The 20283-nt window shown below is 33.7% G+C and overlaps 1 protein-coding gene across 2 annotated transcripts in view; it reads right to left on the bottom strand.

The window, feature by feature from the left end:
• Nucleotides 1–279: 279 nt before the first annotated feature.
• LOC106618971 (uncharacterized protein DDB_G0288805) overlaps nt 280–20283 on the bottom strand; it is a 47773-nt gene continuing 27769 nt past the window's right edge. Inside the window, exons 2-7 of one of the 2 annotated variants that reach the window (XM_036378406.2) lie at nt 8525–8770; nt 6925–7377; nt 4987–5044; nt 4790–4858; nt 4038–4670; nt 280–3967 (exon numbers count right to left, since the gene is read on the bottom strand). In XM_036378406.2, the coding sequence (XP_036234299.2) occupies nt 3846–3967; nt 4038–4670; nt 4790–4858; nt 4987–5044; nt 6925–7377; nt 8525–8533 (1344 nt within the window). In that variant the 5' untranslated portion in view covers nt 8534–8770 and the 3' untranslated portion in view covers nt 280–3845. The remainder of the gene's footprint in view (nt 3968–4037; nt 4671–4789; nt 4859–4986; nt 5045–6924; nt 7378–8524; nt 8771–20283) is intronic. The other variant, XM_070105436.1, reaches the window with a different exon arrangement.

Genomic DNA, 20283 nt, shown 5'->3' on the forward strand with positions numbered 1-20283 from the left:
TGTCTGCAAGGTGCTTCTGTCCTAGTTCTATGGAAGAAGATGGAGTCGGACCGTTTCAGTTCTTTCTTATAAACTGTTCAGGTGTCAGTTAAAACAGTCTTGCGAGTTAAAACATCTTGCATGGCCCTTAGGACCAATATGATTTAAACTAGTCTATATTTTTGGCTTTCCTTCACAACTGGGAGATCTCAATTTTTGTGAGCTTATTTTTCATACATATGAACAATAAATAAGACTTTTATAAATCGTACCTGTTCCGGAAATTAATGAAAAACTCAATTATTCCTGCTTTCTTTGCATGTTTACGAAATATTGTTTGATATATTTTTTATTTGGTTTATACGAAATATGTATGCGTTTGTGTTTTACATGTTATAAGTATATATGTATCTATGTGTCAAGTTTCAGAAAAGTTCCTTCCATACTTTTTTCTCATCCGAATGTTAATATTAATATTTTCTTTGATATATAACATTGTTATTAACAAACAAATGTACAGTAAAACTACATATAAATACATACCACATAATAAATACATTTACATACATACTTTATGTTATGTTAATACACGCACCTAAATTGAGTATATAGATTAGTATAAATAGTAAATAGTTATGATAATAACTTATATATACTTACATGGTATGTATATTATATATGCACTTGAAAATTAATATGCAACAATCCATCATCTTCGTAGTTTAAAGTCTCTCTAATAATGAAGTCTTTATAATGTTAGCTTACTTTTACGAGTGTTTGTGTTTTCCTCTTTCTTTCCAATTCAATAATGTTTTTGAAATATTTGCAATTTTAAACCAGTTATGTATACTCGAATTTTAAATAGGTATTTAAGTGGTGATAATAGGTATTTTCAAAAATTATATTGTGGATTCATATATATTATATTATATACTTATATTGTATTGCAAAAAAAAATATTTGTAAGACAACATACATAAATATGAATTAATTGTTGAATGTTTGTGATAATTTCAAGTGTTCATTTTAATGTTTATGATAATATATAAGTACCATCAGTTCTATTATTTACTCATTTATGATTATGATTATTAACTATTTATTAGATATAATCAAGTATGTAGTATATGGTAGTTCAGTTTGTGATTTAATGCTTATGAAATAGATTTTCGATTTGTAAACTGTCATTCTAATTAATTTAGCAAAATTATATACTTTTCTTTGTACGATATGTTCGTTTAGTACCTTCTAATCAATACAAATATAGTACTTGCCTATCGTCTAACCAATCACATATTCTACGTATTTTTAAATGGTTTAATTTTGTTAAACTTCGGTGAACGAACTTCTTGGTATGCATCGACAGTTATATATATCCATATATATAAAAATTATGTGCCACTTTTTGTCCGGGGTAAACTGCTAAACTGGTCTTGGTGGAATTAATGTTTGCTTAAAAAAAAGATGACCGGAAATATTTTTGAAGCACCCATTTTGCCTGAAAATTCTGATGGAGAAATGGTCCTGTTGCAGCAGACCAGTCTTTAGAAGGCTACATTTACCATTTGTTTGGCTTTCGCTATGTCTATAAATAAGTTTCGTCGCTTTTGGCTTGCTAGCAATTTTCCGTTCAAATTTTTAAAAATAATTTTTTTCATTGACAAATATTTGTATCAAACTTTTTCAAAATTAAACCTTAATTACAATCCCTTGTATTCTTTTATCGGCAATAACGTTTTCGACTTTATTCGTAAATAATACTTTCACTGTATTGAATAGTTTATTATAATAGTACCATTATGTATACCATAATGTATACCATAGCTACAGCAATGTTTGACTGGATCTATAACTAATGTATAATTAAAAAATTTGTGAAAAAAGTGAACCTTAAAATCGATGTTGCCGACATTCACTTTCAGGAAGTATTTCGAAAAAATGTTCTATTACTTCTACTTCTGTCTAATTTAGTTTCAATACATTTTGTATTAATTATGAGATCTATACATTGAAGATCATCTTATAAACATTGAATTATTCTGTTCAGTTTATTGAACAAAAAGTTTTCAACAGGTGGCTACATTTCTAAAAAAATATTTTCCCAAACCGGTTATTACAACTTAACTTTTTTTTTTACTTAAACATTTAAAATAAGTTGCAACATACTATAACTACTTCGAGCATTACTTCAAACATTCAAAAAAATTATATTTAATAAAATCACGCATTGATTAAATGTTTTACGGTTCTAAAAACATCATTTTGTTTTAGTGACTCTTTCTTGAGACATGAAAACCAGTATGCTCACTGAAAAAATGAAGAATTCTTAAGCTATTATGTTATTAAAAATACACTATTACAAACCATACTCTTCCTTGGCCGATCTTTTAGCCCGGAAATGAGATAATACATTATACTTTTTTTCAAATATCAATAAAAACTGCGCAAAATTGTTTTCACCTTCTCCTTTTTTAAGTACTAAGGTCCGTCAAATTTCATACAATTTTTATTTCATATAGCCCCATTCATATAGTGGACTTTACTTTAGCTCATATGAATGTTATTTGAATGTTTACAGATTTTTCAGGATTTTTTTTTTTAATTTTCTTTTCTGTTTTCTGTTTCTGTTGGGATTTTTAAACCTTCCTTGAAGTAAAACTGGATGAGTGGTTCTCCCTAAATAGCCATCTTAGTGTTAACAAGATAGCTCTTCTATAGGAGTTCCTTTGTTTGATATTTCGGATTTCGTCTTTTGTTTCGGTGAACGATTTTTCAAAATGAAATTCAACATATTCGTCTAAATCTAAGTGAATATTGAATATATTTTTATGCGACAATATTTTGCCTATTATGTACTTTTAATAATATATATGTGTACATAGACTAAATAAATATTTAATGTATTAATTTATCAAATTCGCTAGTATACAACCTAAATCTAAAGCATGCATATAAAATCCTTTAGAAGTCCACCTTTCTTGTGATCTAAACTCTTATTTATACAATAATATGAGTCAGTTCTCTGCACTAGGTATTTTTTACTAGTTACTAGACTATTATGCAAAAGAGTATATAAATTTATAGGTCACTGATAAAGAGTGTTGGCTGAGAAATTTTGAAACTTTTTTCGTTAAAATTTACGATTTTAATAATTTTTGTACAAAAATTCGAGCTTTAAGGTGAACCAACTGGTTTACCGATGTTTTCAGATCTCAGATCTCTCAACGAAAAGAGTTTCAAAATCTAATAGCGGTTTTTAATAATAGTAGTATCTAAGTAAATATATTTATATAAAGTTTATCAAATATTGTTTATATATGCATGTATATAGAAAAGTATACGTATTTTGAGTGTGACTAGATCATCTTATATGGTTTTCTTTTAATATTTTACGCTTTTTTGAGCATTATTCTTAAACAATTTCTCAAAGCTCAATCTTTGAGTGAATTTGAGAGTGATTGGCAAGTTTTAATGGAAAACGCCAGTGGTTATGATTGATAAATATTAGCTGATAATCAAGAAAATCAACTTTTCAGTTGTTAAGTACATACTTATACACTGCATACATATAATACATGTTTGCTCAATTTTAAATACACACACACTCGCACATTTTTTCAAAGATAGATGGCTGTATTGACATGTTGTATATGATTTTAGTTATCTTGTATTCCAGTAAATAAATAAATAGATGAATATATACATATATTAAACTACAAGTACATATATTATATAACGCTTAAATAGATACAAGTGAGTGAAGTACATATATACATATGTATATTCAACTCTACATTTTGTTAGTATTTTCCTGATAACTATGCAGTTTGCAAATGCGTTTTGTTTGTGTTTCGCTTTCACTGCCTTCAATAGTTGTCACCAGCGCTGGACACACCACACTTTGAGCGCAAAATGGCGACGAGCCGTTGTGTTAGCGGTTCCGTTGGTGATTCCGAGTCGCTACATGATGTTGATGGTAATTTGTTGCCTACAGCGCAAGCAACGACAAAGATTAAAATAAAAATCTTAAAAAAAAAAAAAAAACAGGCGCTACCCACCATTGCTGACATCCAAATCGGGCGATGACAGCTCTTTGGTAAATTTCAAATTAATCGGCACTATATCGTCCTCCTCTTCCAGCAGTAAACTGGAGTATGAGTGCGTTGTGTTGTCGCTTCGACTGCGTCCGCTACCGCCACAGCCACTAGATGAATTACGCGACGAAAGTGAATTGTTGCCGGTACCCGCTGCAGCCTCAATCGAATTCGGATCATCGATTGGCAAGTCATCACCGCTGCTGCTAATGACATCTTCCACTTCGTCATCATCGTCGTCGTCTTCATCTTCATCCTCAACATCATCGTCATCAATTCCATCAATATCCTCGTCATCGACTTCTTCTCCTTCGACATCGTCATCCATCGATTCACTTAAACTACCAGCCGCGGAATCACTACTGCCGCTTTCACTACTCACATTCAGTTCGTGGCTATTTGAAGCATCTAAAGAGTGGCAATTGTCCTCTTCCAATCCATACTCATCAATGCCATTATCAATAATACCGATCGGTTGGTCTTCAAAAGCCGCCTCATCACTTTCACCTGCTGATGGATCCGAGGATTGCAATTCTAAAACTGGCTCGGGTGAAGACGATTTATTGTAATTCTCATCACTGTCGCTGGCCGCTGCGTCTATTTGTGTTATACAAGTATATTTTTAACAGAAAATAAAGTGGAGTTTCTAATTCAATAACGGTGTCATTGTTTCGTATTTTACTTTGGTGCTGTCGGTATGAACTTGGGCAACTTACCTCGTAACTTTTCGATTATAAGCGGGTAAAATTCTTTGGCTGTTGCGTTGTTTGGCTCGTATTGTAAAACTGTTAAATAGATTGGTGACAGTTGCGACAGGTGTAGAGATAGTTGTTGTTTGGGAAAGTTTACGAGTTAATTAAAAGTTTTGGTTTGTAAGTATTTCAACATATTATAATATTCAAATAGAACTTACTCAGTTTGCAGTATTTCAAGGCTTTTTTGTAATCTTTAAGCATCACCGCTGAGAGAAACTGTAAATAGAGAGTATGTCAAAAATAAAGTTAATTTTCCATTATGCATATCCATTTGAAATTAGCTATATATTTGTTATACTAATTTTATACTAATTTTAAGGAGAATAAAAATTGGTTCCACTGTATTTTTATATATGTACAATATTAAAACCAAGAAAATTAAATCAGGCGTTAAACAGAGCCAATTGATAGAGTGCAATGTGGTCTTAATACTTCTGGTGTTACAGCTAATCTTTGTATTTAAACCACTTTATAATTCATCGATGAATTTACTTTCCAATATGCTTCTTGTAGATAGGCATTCTATGTCTGTCCAGTACTGTGTTTGATATATGAAAAGTCATATAATCTTTTCTCATTCTCTTCGAGTTCGCAACTACCAAAATAACTAATATATGGGAGGTTCCATTTTAGAGCATGGTTTCAAAAATTAAATATCTATATTTCATTAACCTTTATAATAGATTCTTTGACTTTGAGCTCTTATATTAGCAGGTTAGGGCTTGCCTTAAAGTTAGGTGGGGCAATCATAGTTTGCTGACAAACATTATATAATATCTGCATCGAAGTAAACAAGAAATGCTAGGTCTTACCATACTCGCCAGATATTCAAATACGATGGTCCCTTGCCAGGGTATTGACGATATTAAGGTTAACAGTATATGCGGCACTAGATGCATTGTTGATAACAAGTAGTTTTCAAATATCTCGAAGAAAGCCAGCTAGAAATGCCAAAGCATAGAACAATAAAGTTTTCTAATTAAGGATCGGCAAAGTTTCGATTGCACTTCGGACTTGAAGTAAAACTTATTTAATCTGTAAGTTCGTTTAAAATTTTAAAAAGAGCCCATTGTAAAAAAGATCACAGATGGAGAGCGTTTTTTTATAAGGGAAGGTCTTCTTAAGTCATTACATTTCTTATTTATCCAACATATTTTCCTTTTTGTCACGTTTAATAACTAAACTCCATTAAACAGATTTTGCTATGAATGCAAAGTACATATGATCTTTGCATTTTCACGGGATATGTACATTCGATAATCGATATTTTGTTTTTGTTATAATCAGACACATATGATTATCATGTGCTTGCATTAGACGCCGTTCCCGTGACAGTCGGGTCTACGTTACCGGAACGGACCCGGATTTTTATCCGGCCAAGGACTGTCAACTCGGCAGAATTCTGCCGCTACAACAACAAAATTAGCAGTTTGATTTGACAACAGAAATGGTTAGTCATGTTTTTTGACTTTTGAAAGAAATGGATCAAAGAATATGTATTAAATTTTGCGTTAAAAATGGGAAAAAAGTGCTCCAAGGCACTTGAAATATTGACTTCGGCATTCAGTGGGTCAACTTTGTCTCAAGGGAGTGAATTGTTGTTGAACATCGCCGAATCACTATTAGGGAAAGTGCAGAGGTATTGGCATATCAATCAGTTTATGCCATTCAATTTTCTCGAATGTTTTGGGCATGAAACGTGTGAGAGAGAGAGAGTAATTTGACAAGGTATCTTTATGAAATTTGGCAATTGGGTTATTATCCAAGCCATCGCTACAATCTCAAAAGAAAGTGTATCTGCCATTGAACAAATCATGATACAGATTTTTTATACTTTTTTATGCTATAAAAAATGTCTCTGGGAAGGGTATTATAATTTTTCTTTTGCCCTTATTGAAGCTAGTCAATTGCCAAGTGGCAGAGGGCAATTGGCAGCTACGCGAATATTTAGCGCAGTGAATAGACTTGGCAGACAGTAGAACAAATTGTAAGCCTGAAGGCACTTCGGCATTCAGCTCCTCTGCACTTTTTATCATCTACGCGCTATTCTTAACTTCTTATGTTAATAATCTACATACCTACACATGTATACTCACCTCAGCCAGAAACTCGGTCGGCGCTGATATGCTTTCATCTGCATCCGTGTACTCGGATAGACTCTGACTTAGATCCTCGTTGGAGACGGATGTGGGTAGTGTGGCTGACGTGAGGCCGGTGCTGGTGCCGGCAGCGTTGACGTTGGCGTTGGCTACCGCGGCTGTCATTGCCACAGTCGAGGCAGCTATATTCATGATGTTGATGTTGTTGATATTATTTGTGCTAGCGTTATTTATGATGTTACTGCTGCTATTGCTGTTAACGTTGCTATTGTTGTTGCTGTTGTTAGTAGCGCTCATAATATTGTTGGTTGAATGCTTAATATTGTTGCTGCTTTCGTTGCAGTTAGTTATGTTATTGTTGTTTGATGTTGTTGTTGTTAGTGGTGCTGCCGTACTATTGACTTTGGATGCGTAGATGCCATTGCAATTCGTTTCATCCATGTAGAGTAACTAGGCATTTGTAAGTGTGCGATAGCAGGAAATTGGCAATGGCATTGAGCAATCGGATTATTGTAATTGGAAAAAGGAATAATGTTATATACATATACATATGTACATCATGTAATGATGGGGATTATAAGGATATAGACTACAATTGAGTTAGAATTGATTTGGAGGCGGAGCCAACTAGAGAAACATTTGATAAATTATTCATTAAAAATAGTTGAGACCGAAAGCTGTATTTTTACAGTTATTTATGAAATTTTAGCGTATGTATGAGTGTTGGTATATTTAAAATTGCCTTAAAAGGACTAACTACAGCGTTAATGCATTTGGGATAAGTGGTGAAGTGTCTCTGTGAGACTGCCTAATGCCTTGGAGCTGTCATTAAGGTTAAATATATTAAGGTTGAAGGGTTTTACCATATATTATATTTACTCTCCACTGCAAGAACTACTGATTTATAATTTTTATCTGTCCCATGGACTGTTAGAAATGAACTTTTATGGCCCAGTCGTCATCAGGATAAATTGGGAATTGGAAATTGGGCGTTGGGAAATTTCTATTCAACAGTTGGAGAGAGTAATATCATACAAAAGCTATCATCGCTTCATCTTTTCTCTGTTCGCTATTTTTGAACACTGTTCTGGTTATAAAAAATGTATATGTAAAAGCAACAACAAAGTGGCGAGTTGGGTTCGATTCAAGAGAGTATGAGGAAACCTCACTAATATGGTATAAACGTCATATCTTTTATTCACAATTACTATCAAAATGATACACAAAATTTATTATGATTTAAATGTCTAAATCTAAAAATATAAGGCATAAGAACTCGAAAGTATTTTTTTTTTTTGAAATATCAAATAGCTCAGGGTTTTCAAACAATTGATCCAATTCACAAAAGGAATTTTCGACAGTTATTTTTCAGTGCTGTCAGTCTTTTTGAACATTGAACTGGTACAATGTGTTTGATTCGCTACTCTCTTACGCTTACCGAATCGAAGACGCTACCTATTGCATATTCAAGGCGACGGTCAAATAATAATACGAAGAAAGTTGTCAATAATTTCGTCAGTTCTAAAATTTCACTATCTTACTGTTTCGAAATTTTACTTAACATGAATAAAATGCTTTCAAAATCCTTGTGACTTACGTTCGACATTTTGTTCCTCAGTAATGCTGCGTATTTCTAGTATATCTTATGAAAAATTATCCAGATCTTTTTCGTTTCGTAATACAAGCTTTGATAAGTTTTCGCTGAGCGTGTGAAGTCTTTGAAAAGTTTGTATGTACGAGAAAGTATGTATGTATGTATAAACGGTTAATATTTTGCTTTTGTGTGAGCTTTTCACATTTATTGCATTGCTTGGACAGAAATGAGTTTCATTTGTTGGATTGTCTGAAAAGAAGAGATTTGTATTACAAAGTGTTGTTTTAGTTTTGAGATTATAATAGTTTGCTATACATTGTTAGAAACGAATAGTAGTTGTTAATTAAATTTATTCCTGAGTTTATTTGATTAGAGTTTTATTATGATTATTTACGAATACTGCAAGGATTTCGTAGCATTACGAGATCTTTCTATTGGAAAGTCCTTTATTAGATTACTAGATGACCTGGCTTTGTACATCTACGAAAGGAATAATTGAGACCAATCGATTTGAGAATTGTTGGTATTTTTAAACTCTTGCAACATGTTGCTACAGAGTATAATAATTTTGTTCACCTAACGATTGTTTGTATCACCTAAAAATAATCGAGTTAAATATATATTGTATATAAATGATCAGGATGACGAGACGAGTTGAAATTCGGATGTCTGTCTGTCTGTTCGTCCGTCCGTCCGTGCATGCTGTAACTTGCGTAAAAATTAAGATATCTTGATGTATCTTGGCACACATGTTCCTTGGCACCATAAGAAGTTTTATATTGTAGATGGGTATAATCGAACCAATGTTACGCCCACAGAACACCATTAATCGAAAACCTATGAAATGCCATAACTAAGCACTAAATTAAGATATAAACATGTAATTTGGTGTAGAGAATTGCATTAGGGAGAAGCATCTATGGTTGAAAAAATTTTAAAAGTGAACGTGGTCCCGCCCCTAATTAGTTTAATGTATATGTCTCCTAAGCCATTCGAGCTATTTGACCCAAATTTGCACAGAATAAAAATTTTTTATCCTCTTTCGACAGTGTGAAAATGGATGAAAGCGAATGATAACATCGGCTACTTCCCATATAACGGTTTTGCTAAAGACTGCTAAAAGTGAGATAAGTCAATTACTAAATGCGTCAGAGACATTAAGCTTTACATCCGGGATGGTACAAGGGGGTTTTATAGCAGCCGATGTCTAAATTGGACGACATTTAGGTGAAATCATATATCCCCGGAACTACTTGAGCAATTTCGACCTACCAAATTTTGTCGAAGTATAGGATTATTTTAACATTCACATTCAGTGCGAAAAGGGGAAAATTAACTTTCCATATAGCATAACTTTAAATTCCATATAATTCTTACACTTTCCAGTATACAAATCAAATACCAAAGAATATATTGGGACTTAACTTTGCACAAATAGTGCCTTTGAAGTATACCATATTAAGTCGAACAATTAATAATCCCCGAATATGGGGACCCCAGTGGCTGGTGCTAACTTTTTACCAGAAATAACGGTCGATCTGTGAGATATATTATTTCGGAGGTGGTCTCTTTCTGATAATAAAATAGTATGCATGGATGTCAAAAATGGATTGAATCGAGTCAATCCTTCCCTTAGCTCCCATATACTACCTTATTGAATAATTTTCGAAATTCCAGTTTACTTCATACCGCATATATCGGCCAATATGTGAGCTATCTTAATAAAATTAAGATATATTTTCTTAACTTCTAGACTCACCTTTTTTGAACTTTAGCACTTAAAATAAAGCGGACACACAATTCAAAATTTATTGTACCGATTTATTGCAAAAATATGTAAAAGATATATAAAGGCTTCCGATTAATACTCGGGCGAAAGTTGCGGACGTCTATACTGCTCGAAATGCGAACGAAAAGATGGGGCTCTGGTCTTGTGTTAGTCCCTTTTGAGTGTTGGGTTGTGAAAGTGGTAGTGTGATGTGATGTGTATGTGTGGGTGGTCAGCATGGTGTGATGTCTGCAGGGGTGTTTTTTTTTTGTTTGTTTTTAAGTAGTGGAAAGCATCGAAGTGCGGAACTTTAATCCGCTGAACTTAACCTACTCCCATCGCATATCCCTCCCACGGAAGCACCTGCTTAAGTATTAGTTCGTGGGAGTGATAAGACACTTAAGTCTCTTCTATGGTACGGACTGATGTTTTGTCATGATTGAGGCTGCCGCTTCGCTGACAGTTTTCCAGTTTTTAGTGGACAGACACATGAGTGTCGTCAAATTTGCTACCGTAAAACTACCACCGAGTGTAGTTTTTAGTTTTTCCCTTATAATTACGAAGCGAGGGCAGTAAAATAATACCTGTTCAGAATCTTCTATACACTCTGTACACGCTGGACAGTTCGGACAGGTGTCGCGATAGAATCTGTACAGGTATGGTATCTTAGCAAAATTAACTGATTAATATTGGATATTCTGTAGTTTAATACCGAAAATATGTGAATTTAGTCTATGAATTATCCAACTCCCAAAACTTATAGCGAACATGTCGCTCAATGTGTTATATATTTATAAAATTGCTTAAAAATATGCTCTCAAGAATACCTTACCAAGGTCAAAATTAACTCAATCAGCCCATCCCTTTCCCTGTCCCCAATACCCTGTATAATAATTCCCGACTTTTCACCTAACAAATTGTGTGATACTTTAATAAAATTAAATGAACAAGTTTTCCTAAAAGTTGTGTGGGAATGTGAATGAAATTGGTCTAGACTTTGGTCCAAACCTTATATCCCTAAAATAATGAATTGCGATTCTAAACTTGACGTTTTCATATTATATCTCATATATCTCATATGATGATGATTTTAATACAATTTTAGCTGGCGCGAAGTAAAATATAACTAAATGAGTCTGGGATCTATAATATAACTTAATAAAATACCAAATTTGATTGTAATCCATTTACGATTTCGTCGAATAATAAATGCTTAATTGTTTCGCAACATTTTTATACTCTCGCAACATGTTGCTACAGAGTATAATAGTTTTGTTTGTATCACCTAATACCAATCGGGTACACAAATTTCTTGGTACCGTGAGACGGTTGGCATTGCAGATGAGCGTAATCGGACCACTGCCACCTCTATCGACAGTGTGAAAATGGGTGAAATCGGGTGACAACGCCGCCCACTCCCCATATAACGGTACTGTTTAAAACTACTAAAAGCGTGATAAATTAAGCACTAAACACGCCAGAGACATTTAATTTTATCTCTGAGATGGTATGAGATGACTTTGGCGTGGCACCTCTCACTTATAGGTGTAAACCCATATCTTGGGATCTGCTTAACCGATTTCAACCAAATTCGGTACAAAACACTCTTCTTATATTTCTATGTTATGGCGCGAAAAAAGGTGAAATCGGATTACAATCACTTCTTCTTATATAACACCATTTTAAATTCCAACAATGATTGTATCGGGATAAAACTTTGGGTGAATAATATGTTTAAAGTATGCCACCTTGTGACCAAAAATTGTCTAAATTGAACCAAAACTGTTCAAGCCCCTAGGTACTGAATATGTTGATTTTTTACCGAAAATATCGGTCAATGTGTAAGATATATAATTGAAATTCATATTATAAATGGTGTTGTCAGTAAATAACTGAGGCGACAGTTCCTACTTTTAATTATTAAAATATTGGTCAAGTAAAAAGTTCGTTCGGTTTTTATTGATTTTTCAAAAGATGACAACTTTGTGTACATTTGTCCGATTTAAGTCAAATAAGCGCTGTTTTGTTCGTAAACTTATTGCCAACGAGATGCTAGCTTCATTATACCCCTCTCGTAGAAGGCTGCGTCCCTATTGGCAAAAAACTGGGAATTTTCACAGGCCTCTCTTGAGGCCAACTTCTCACCATTAAGCGCGTTCACCATGGACAGGAAAAGATGGTAATCACTTGGTGCCAGGTCCGGCCTATAAGGTGGTTGCATTAGGACCTCCCATACGAGCTCCCGGAGCTTCTGGCGCATCACCAAAGACGTGTGTGGCCTGGCGTTGTCCTGATGGAACACAATTTGGCCTCTGTTGATCAAAGATGGCCTCTTCTGGATGAGTGCTGCCTTCAAGCGGTCCAGTTATTGGCAGAATATATATATAGCGAATTTTCTCTTTGACGAGCGCTCACAACGTACTGAGTCAATCCATCGAAAAACTATCAAAGACAACCTTTTAGCGCGAATAAACACGTTTTCAGCGCCGTATAGTATGACGTATAATACGACACGTAACACTAGTACTATGGACAATAACGCCATCTCTTAAATAAAAACCGAACGAACTTTTTACTCGACCATATAAAAGAAATCTTAAGCGAGTATACCATTTGACTTTGTGAGAGTGTAAAATGTTCGGTTACATCCGAACTTAGTTCTTCCTTACTTGTTTAATATAAAGTTTTCCTAACATCTGAAGGTATTTTCCCTGCTTTGACACTTGTAAGTTGCAAGAGTATAAAATGTTCGGTTACACCCGCACTTAGCTCATCCTTACTTGTTCCCTTAAATTTTTGTTTGCTTTTTGGTTCGGGTATTTTTATGTACATATTTGACATTTAAAGAAATTTTCCGATATTTTAATCTAATCAGCTATTCATTTCGAAGATGAATTGAATAATTAGAGATCATTATACTCTGTCCATTCATAATTAAATTGTAAATTGTGCAACTAATTTAACTTTATTTTACATATAGCTAAAAATATCGAAAGCACATTTATGTATTTTTTTTTCTTTTTTTTTGGAAGAGGTTGAGAAAATTGCCTTCCGCATCGTCATTGTGTCGTCACAGCAACGGTATGTGTGACTTGCAGGTCACGAAAAAACTCTCCGCTAAGGAACCGTCGCCCACCCTGGAACCGCTTTCGCATTACTTCAGGGTGGCGTTCCATATTTCTCGTTTTAAGGCTTACATGTCATTACTTGCGTCCAGATACCGTTTTTTAATCCGTAGTACCTTTTCTATATAATTTTTACGTTCTTCCAGTTTTCCTTGTTTTGAAGCATGACAGTTATGATGTTATCCACATTTAGGCGGCCGACCAAAGTGTGGATCCTATTTCGCTGCGTTTGCCAGCGCGTGTCTTTGTATATACAGGAAGGCTCTTCGACTTTTCCGATTTTATATAGATCCCCATGTTTCCTGTTAGACCATTCTTTTATGTTTCGGATCGGCCTGGCCGTCCATCTGCCGTGTCGTCCTTGCTCCAAGCGAACTTGCCATTGTTCCAAGGTGTCGTTCTTTATTTCCTCTTTTGTATATGTGTTTGGTGATCCTTAAATAAAATTGATATTTAAAACTATAAGGGAGGAAAGAAATGTGTTAGCCACATCGTACAAAAGCTACCTCAAGAAAGTGAGCAAGTGGAAGAAATTTAAGGACAAATTAGAGTTAATCGCCACATCGAGCCTTATTTAAAGTAAAAGGAAAATCACAATACAAAAATGGTATACAATATCAAGTAATTGTACTACAAGGTAACAGAACTTTATACATATTTCAATCATTTACCATTCAGGGCTAACTATTAAAAATTTACAGCATATAATATATACAATTTGTCCTCTTTCAAAAGCATCTAACTTCATCTAAATCGGATGACACATATTATAGTTATAGTAGATATCAAAATTTCATAAACACTTGACAAACAAAACACATCGTAGAAATATACGAAGTGATGAAAAAAGTTTGTGGTTATGATTGTATGAGTCTCTACTGAAGTTTATATATGGTTTGCATGATTTAAAAAGGATCATGAGAACATTTAAATCACGACCAAAGGCTAGGTCGTCCAGAAGCTACTAATCGTGCTGAATTGTTATAAATGTTACTACAAGAATGCTGGCTGAGGGATTAAATACGAGTAAAAACAATATTTGGAGAATTTTGAATGAAGATTTGGGTAAAAGAATTGTCTGTGCACGTTTTGTGCCACGTGAACTAAATGAAGACCAAAAAAAGTGAACGAGTTTTTGATGAAAAAACGGATGTAACTTTTTATATTTTCAACATGAAAGGAGTATTTTATGATGATATCCCATCCATTGAAGCAGTCGTAACCGAGGTGCTGAAGAAGATTTCTTTAATTGACATAAAAATAGTTGTCTTCGAATCGCCATTTCTCCTCTCGCTTCTGCTCTCTTTTAAAAAAAAAAGGCATGCAAAAGCAACAATAAAATTATCAAGTTAAATTCCCACAAGCGAGTGTGAGGATACCTTATTATAGCCGCCATCTTCAAAGCTACCAAGTTTTATTTAGCATATTTTAGATCAGTTTTACTATTTTGTCTCGTGCAAATGACAACTGAAAATAATACAATAATTACAAATTTTATGTTTTTTTTTTATTTTTAGAACTTAAGACTTAAAATAAATTGTAGTAACTTACAGAAAACAAAAATAAAGGGTTATTGCAAGGTGTTTTATTGTTTTCTCCACCAAGAAAAAGTCGTAACACTATTGCGCATGCGTCAGAAGACCTATTTTGATTATAAACAATAACTTTACTAGTTAATATGTGTATTTTATTCTATACCCAAAAAGTTCGGTTATTTTTAGGACATACCTTGTATGTGGAACCCGGGGTAGTTCATGAACCAATTCACTACAATCACTATAAATTATCCAAGTTTATAGGTTTTTTTTTTTATTTTGCTAAGATATCTTACATGTTGAGCGATATATTTTGTATAAAGTCAACCGGAATGGTATGTGGGAGCTAAAGGAAGTAGTAATCCGATTTTATCCCGCGTATTTAGTTGATGGTGTCATGCTATGTATATCATTATTAGGAAATGCCCTCCGAACTTCATTAAAATTTCTAAAAATTTTTTGGTATTAAATCAACCATAGGCATTGAGATTCTCATATCTAGTATCTGCGGGCTTAAAAAGTTATAGTCTGATTTCGACCACTTTTTTGATGAGATGACTCGTAAAAATAATTGGTGGAGTAGTTGTAGTAGTTGGTCAGATATGGGATTTCACCAAAAATGAGCGGTACCGTGTCCATTGTCCTATTGTATACCGAAGGGCATGCAGCCCTTCCGTACCATTCTTACAGAAAACTATAATGCTTCTAACATGTTTCTTTTGCGCGTTACTAATAGTATCTTTTTGTTGGGGTTGAGCGTGATTTTTATGTATTTGATATTAGCCATTTTCACACTGTTTGGTTAATATGACTTTGGTAGTTTGTGAGGCTATGTTAAAAGAGAAAAACCATTAAACTCTGTGCAAAATGTTGTAAGGGTACAATTAGAAGATTAGCGTATCGCCCTCGATGCCAACTGTGTCGACTTTTGTTAAAAAACAATTTTGTGTACATTGATTTGGAACTGATAGTAACTCGCATTCAGAAATTAAACTTTTTTTAACGTTGTCGACCAAAAAATGAGGACTCATAATTAATTTAAGAATTTAGTAGTAAGACTTACATTAGGAGATTTACAATCACGGAAAACTACATAAAAAAACTTAACCTTAAAGAGCGCGGGTTATATATAATAATTTCATTCACTGGGAGCCTTAGAGTTATCTAAATTTCATTACTGTTCTCAATGGGCCTACTAAAGGCCTAGGTGTGTCGTGAGATAGCCACTTTACCTACTTACCTATAAAAGAGGCTCAATAAAAATATTTCAACAACCCAAAAAACCTTCCCAGCTTTGTATCAAAACACAATTCATAAGTTCAATATCGAATATCCTTCCACACTTTTATGAATAATACATATTTTTCATGGAAAATAAAAATTACTTCCGCAGACATAATCATATTACTCGACTACACCAAACCATACAACCCTAAGGCGAACAAAACTCGAAAGCTCTGTGCAACATATTGCGAGTGTATAAAATGTACAAGTATATGGAAGCTAACATCCCAGAGGGCATTTACACATACTCTTGTACCTACCCACAAATATATGAAAACACCCACATAAGCATTCTAAATTCTATTTTATTTAATAACAAATGCTTCCGCTGGCCCACATTTTTTAATCTTTAATGAAAATAGTGACCAAAATGTAATGAAAAACAAAAAACAAAGTTAACTATCCGTAAATCCCTCAAAGTGAAAACTAATGGAATTAGAACTGTGCAAGTTCAGCGTTCAACGTCAATGTGATATTTGCCATTTGCATTTCGAGGTTCACTGATTTTCAAAGGTTTCGCCCATGCTATTTGCGCAAATCCAATTAGTGATAAGAATTTTTCGTAGCCACTTTTATTCGTAGCCACTATGCTGCAATAGGTAGGATTACGGTTATAATAAGGCATTAAGAGACTGAATGTGGGAGCGTGGACGTCGCTATATGACTCGACATTCACAAATGATAAGTGGTTAAAAGCCAAGTTGTCGATTGTTTTATTGTGTTATGTTGGTACTCATACCCCTTAAATATGCTGACAAGGTCGCCCATTTTGAATGTTAAGTTAATTTTTGACAGCTGTTTTGCTTGGACGCGTTTTGGTTCGTTTCGATTTTTGCTTATTCCAAAGAATGGATCAAAGAATTTGTATGAAATTTTGTGTGAAAAACAAAGGGCAGTGCGCGGAATGTTGACTATGGCATAGGGTGAAGCTACCTTGGACAAAAGCAACGTTTATCGATGGTAAAAAATGTCAACAACGGACGAAAACATTAATGAAGTGACGAAAATAGTATTGGTCAATCGTCGTATCATCATCAGAATATAGAAAGTATATTATCTGTAAGGATAAGCAATCCGCCAGAAACGCCTGGATTTGTGAAAGAACAAAAATTGGCTTCTGCACCATGATAACGCTCCTGCTAACGCATTGGCCAAAAACAACACATTAATGGTGCCGCAGCCGCCGTATTCCTCCCTGGCCCCCTGTGACTTTTCTTGACCGATTTCACCTGACTTCACTCGACATGAAACTTTGTTAAAAAGAAGTGATGGTAATTTTATGTACTAAATTGGATTCAAATAACTTAAATAAGGTCTTTAGCCCCGTGCTTCGAGAATATAAAATGCATGAAAAATTTATAAAATAGGAAAAAATATTAATTTCGGCTGCACCGAAGCTATAAAACTATTCACAGGTATACTTCTTATAGCATAAAAGGGTATAACAAGATCTTTATCTTGTTTTGGACCGGTCAGTTTGTAGGGCGACTATACTTGTATGTTATAGTGGTTCGATCTAAACAATTTCTTCAAAGATTATACTGTTACTTAGGATAATATTATATTTCATGCCCAATTTCGTGAAGATATCTCTGCAAATAAAAAAGTTTTCTATGCAAGGGCCTGTATTTGATCGATCAGTTTGTATGTACCATGCCAGCTATATGCTGTAGTGTTCTGATATCAGCAGTTCGGACAAATGAGAAGCTGCTTAACACTAGAACTACTGACGATTGACGTATACCTACTTCTACCGGAGGGGTCAAAATGACTTGTTTCTAAAATTACTAAGAGATATATAAGAAAAGATAGCAATTTTTACGTTTATATATATTTTGTAATTTTTTGAACAAAAATTGAATATAATCTGAATAATAATACTTGTACTTGTAGTAATATAATAGCAGTAATTTTTTAAATAATTATGCATAAAAGTCAAAAACATTTCTTGCAATTACAGATTTTTTAGGAGAACATTTAACACAGACTCGTTTATGGCATATACTACAAATATTGGTCGTTTTATTATTAGTGCACTGTGCTATTTGACACCGTTTACGTTTCATCGAAATATGTGTCTGGTTTTGTGACGATATAGATGATGATATTCCTTCTACTTGATCTGTAGATCGACCGGTTAGTTCTTTGTAGTCAATTGCAAGTTCTTTGGATAGCTGGTTAAAAAGTCTTTTCTCGAAATATTTTCTCCTGTTGTTTCTTTATAAAATATCCAGGCATTTCTATCTAAAGATAGAATAGATCTAAAATATTGTAAAACACTTGTAATGGGCATCTTTGGGATCCAGCTTTCACAGTATATTTCCGAGCAATTTGATCCGTAACATCTACGCCAAATTTGGTATTGTTATAAAATGTAATCGTTTCAGTTAAACGTCTGTCATCTTTTTCAATTTTCACTGACTTATGTTTTGAACTGAGCACTAATACTTTTTTATTGGGTTTACTCTTATATATGGAGTAAATTTTTCTGTTTTATAAAGTACTGACCAGAAACGAGACATGTTATCTTTTATCGATTTTGCAAATTTAGGTAGTTCTCCTTAATTTTGTCTAATAGTGCCAACTAAGGAAGTTCTTTTAGTTATTAGTTTTTTTGCTAATGGCAGGGAAATGCATTTACAACATATTTACTTTTTACATCCGACGCAAACTAGAATTTTATACCAAATTTATTCGGCTTGTTCAGCATATACTGCGTAAATCTACATCTGGTTTTGGTTGGGAATAACTGCTCATCAATTGTAATGGCAACACATTTGACTATTTTCAATGAATTTATTCCATACCTCTGAAACTAAAGCAAATTTATCTGTTTGCAATCTTTGGCTTCTTTCATTTTTCTTATTGAACCAAATTAGCCGAAGAATTTCGGTGAATTTATTTCTGCTCATTGTCTAAGAGAAAAATTTCGGACCCCATTTTTCGGACCATAAATATGGAAGTTTTAAATATCTTGCTTCGTATGCACCACGAGCATATAAAATTCCTAAAAACGCTACTCTGCTAACGATACAGTACAGTCATGGTTATTCAGAAATCGATGAGCTTCTGCTCCAGTGCAAATTTTTATATGTCTCATAACACTATTGCAGAGTATCAAAGAAAATGATATTCTTACACTACCTTTCATAATATGTCGTTTCGAGTATGCCGTTGGGACATACATTTCTTTGAAAATGTTGTGTACTGATAATCTTCCTGGTGTTAAGCCCTCTTGCAGTCATAGTGCCGTCAACAGATATTTCAGTATCTTGATCGATTACAGATATTTTAACATCCTGATACTTTCACTTTCAGAATTAGAAAAAACTTGGACTCTTTTACTTTTTCTAGGCAAACGTCGAAGTACTTCACCTTCACTGTCAGTATCGGATGACTCGCTTGGACTTTCGTTGTTTGATGGAAGGTATTAATTTTCATTTTCAACTAAATCATTTTCATCATACACTGTATCGGGTCAATTTTCTTTCAAATTATTTATTTCTTTCAATAATTTATTGCTTCATGAAATTTTTCCCATTGTTTCGAAGCAATTTCATGGGTTCAAATATTTCTGCAGTTTGCGTAATGATATAAATCTAAAACTTTACAAATACTTTCCGATATAGATAGGATGAGGTTATACATCTAACATCGAATATAGTTGTACTGAGAGTTGTGTTTCAATGTTTCTGATAGACGACTGAGTTGTATATGGCAGTGTTTCTGATCGACTGAGACTAAGCGCACACTCATCGATAATAAAATTATAAACTTTCGATTTTCTAGAGGTATTATCACAAAATAACGGTTTCTCTGTGTATCTTTCAGGCTACGGCCACAAATAGTTTCCACGATACAACAGAACAGCACCGAAAACCTTATTCCGTGGGGGGTCAAAATGACTCATCTCGGTATATGTAGGTATACTGCATGCAATTTTACAACAAAATAATAAAAAAAAGAAAACTGTTTCACAGAATTAATTATTTGTATGTTTTAGAAAAAGTCGTACAAAATTTTCAGAAACAAAATGTACCTGAAATGAGT

Source organism: Bactrocera oleae, chromosome 2 (genome assembly GCF_042242935.1).
Source record: "Bactrocera oleae isolate idBacOlea1 chromosome 2, idBacOlea1, whole genome shotgun sequence".
NCBI classification, from domain to species: Eukaryota; Metazoa; Arthropoda; class Insecta; order Diptera; family Tephritidae; genus Bactrocera; species Bactrocera oleae.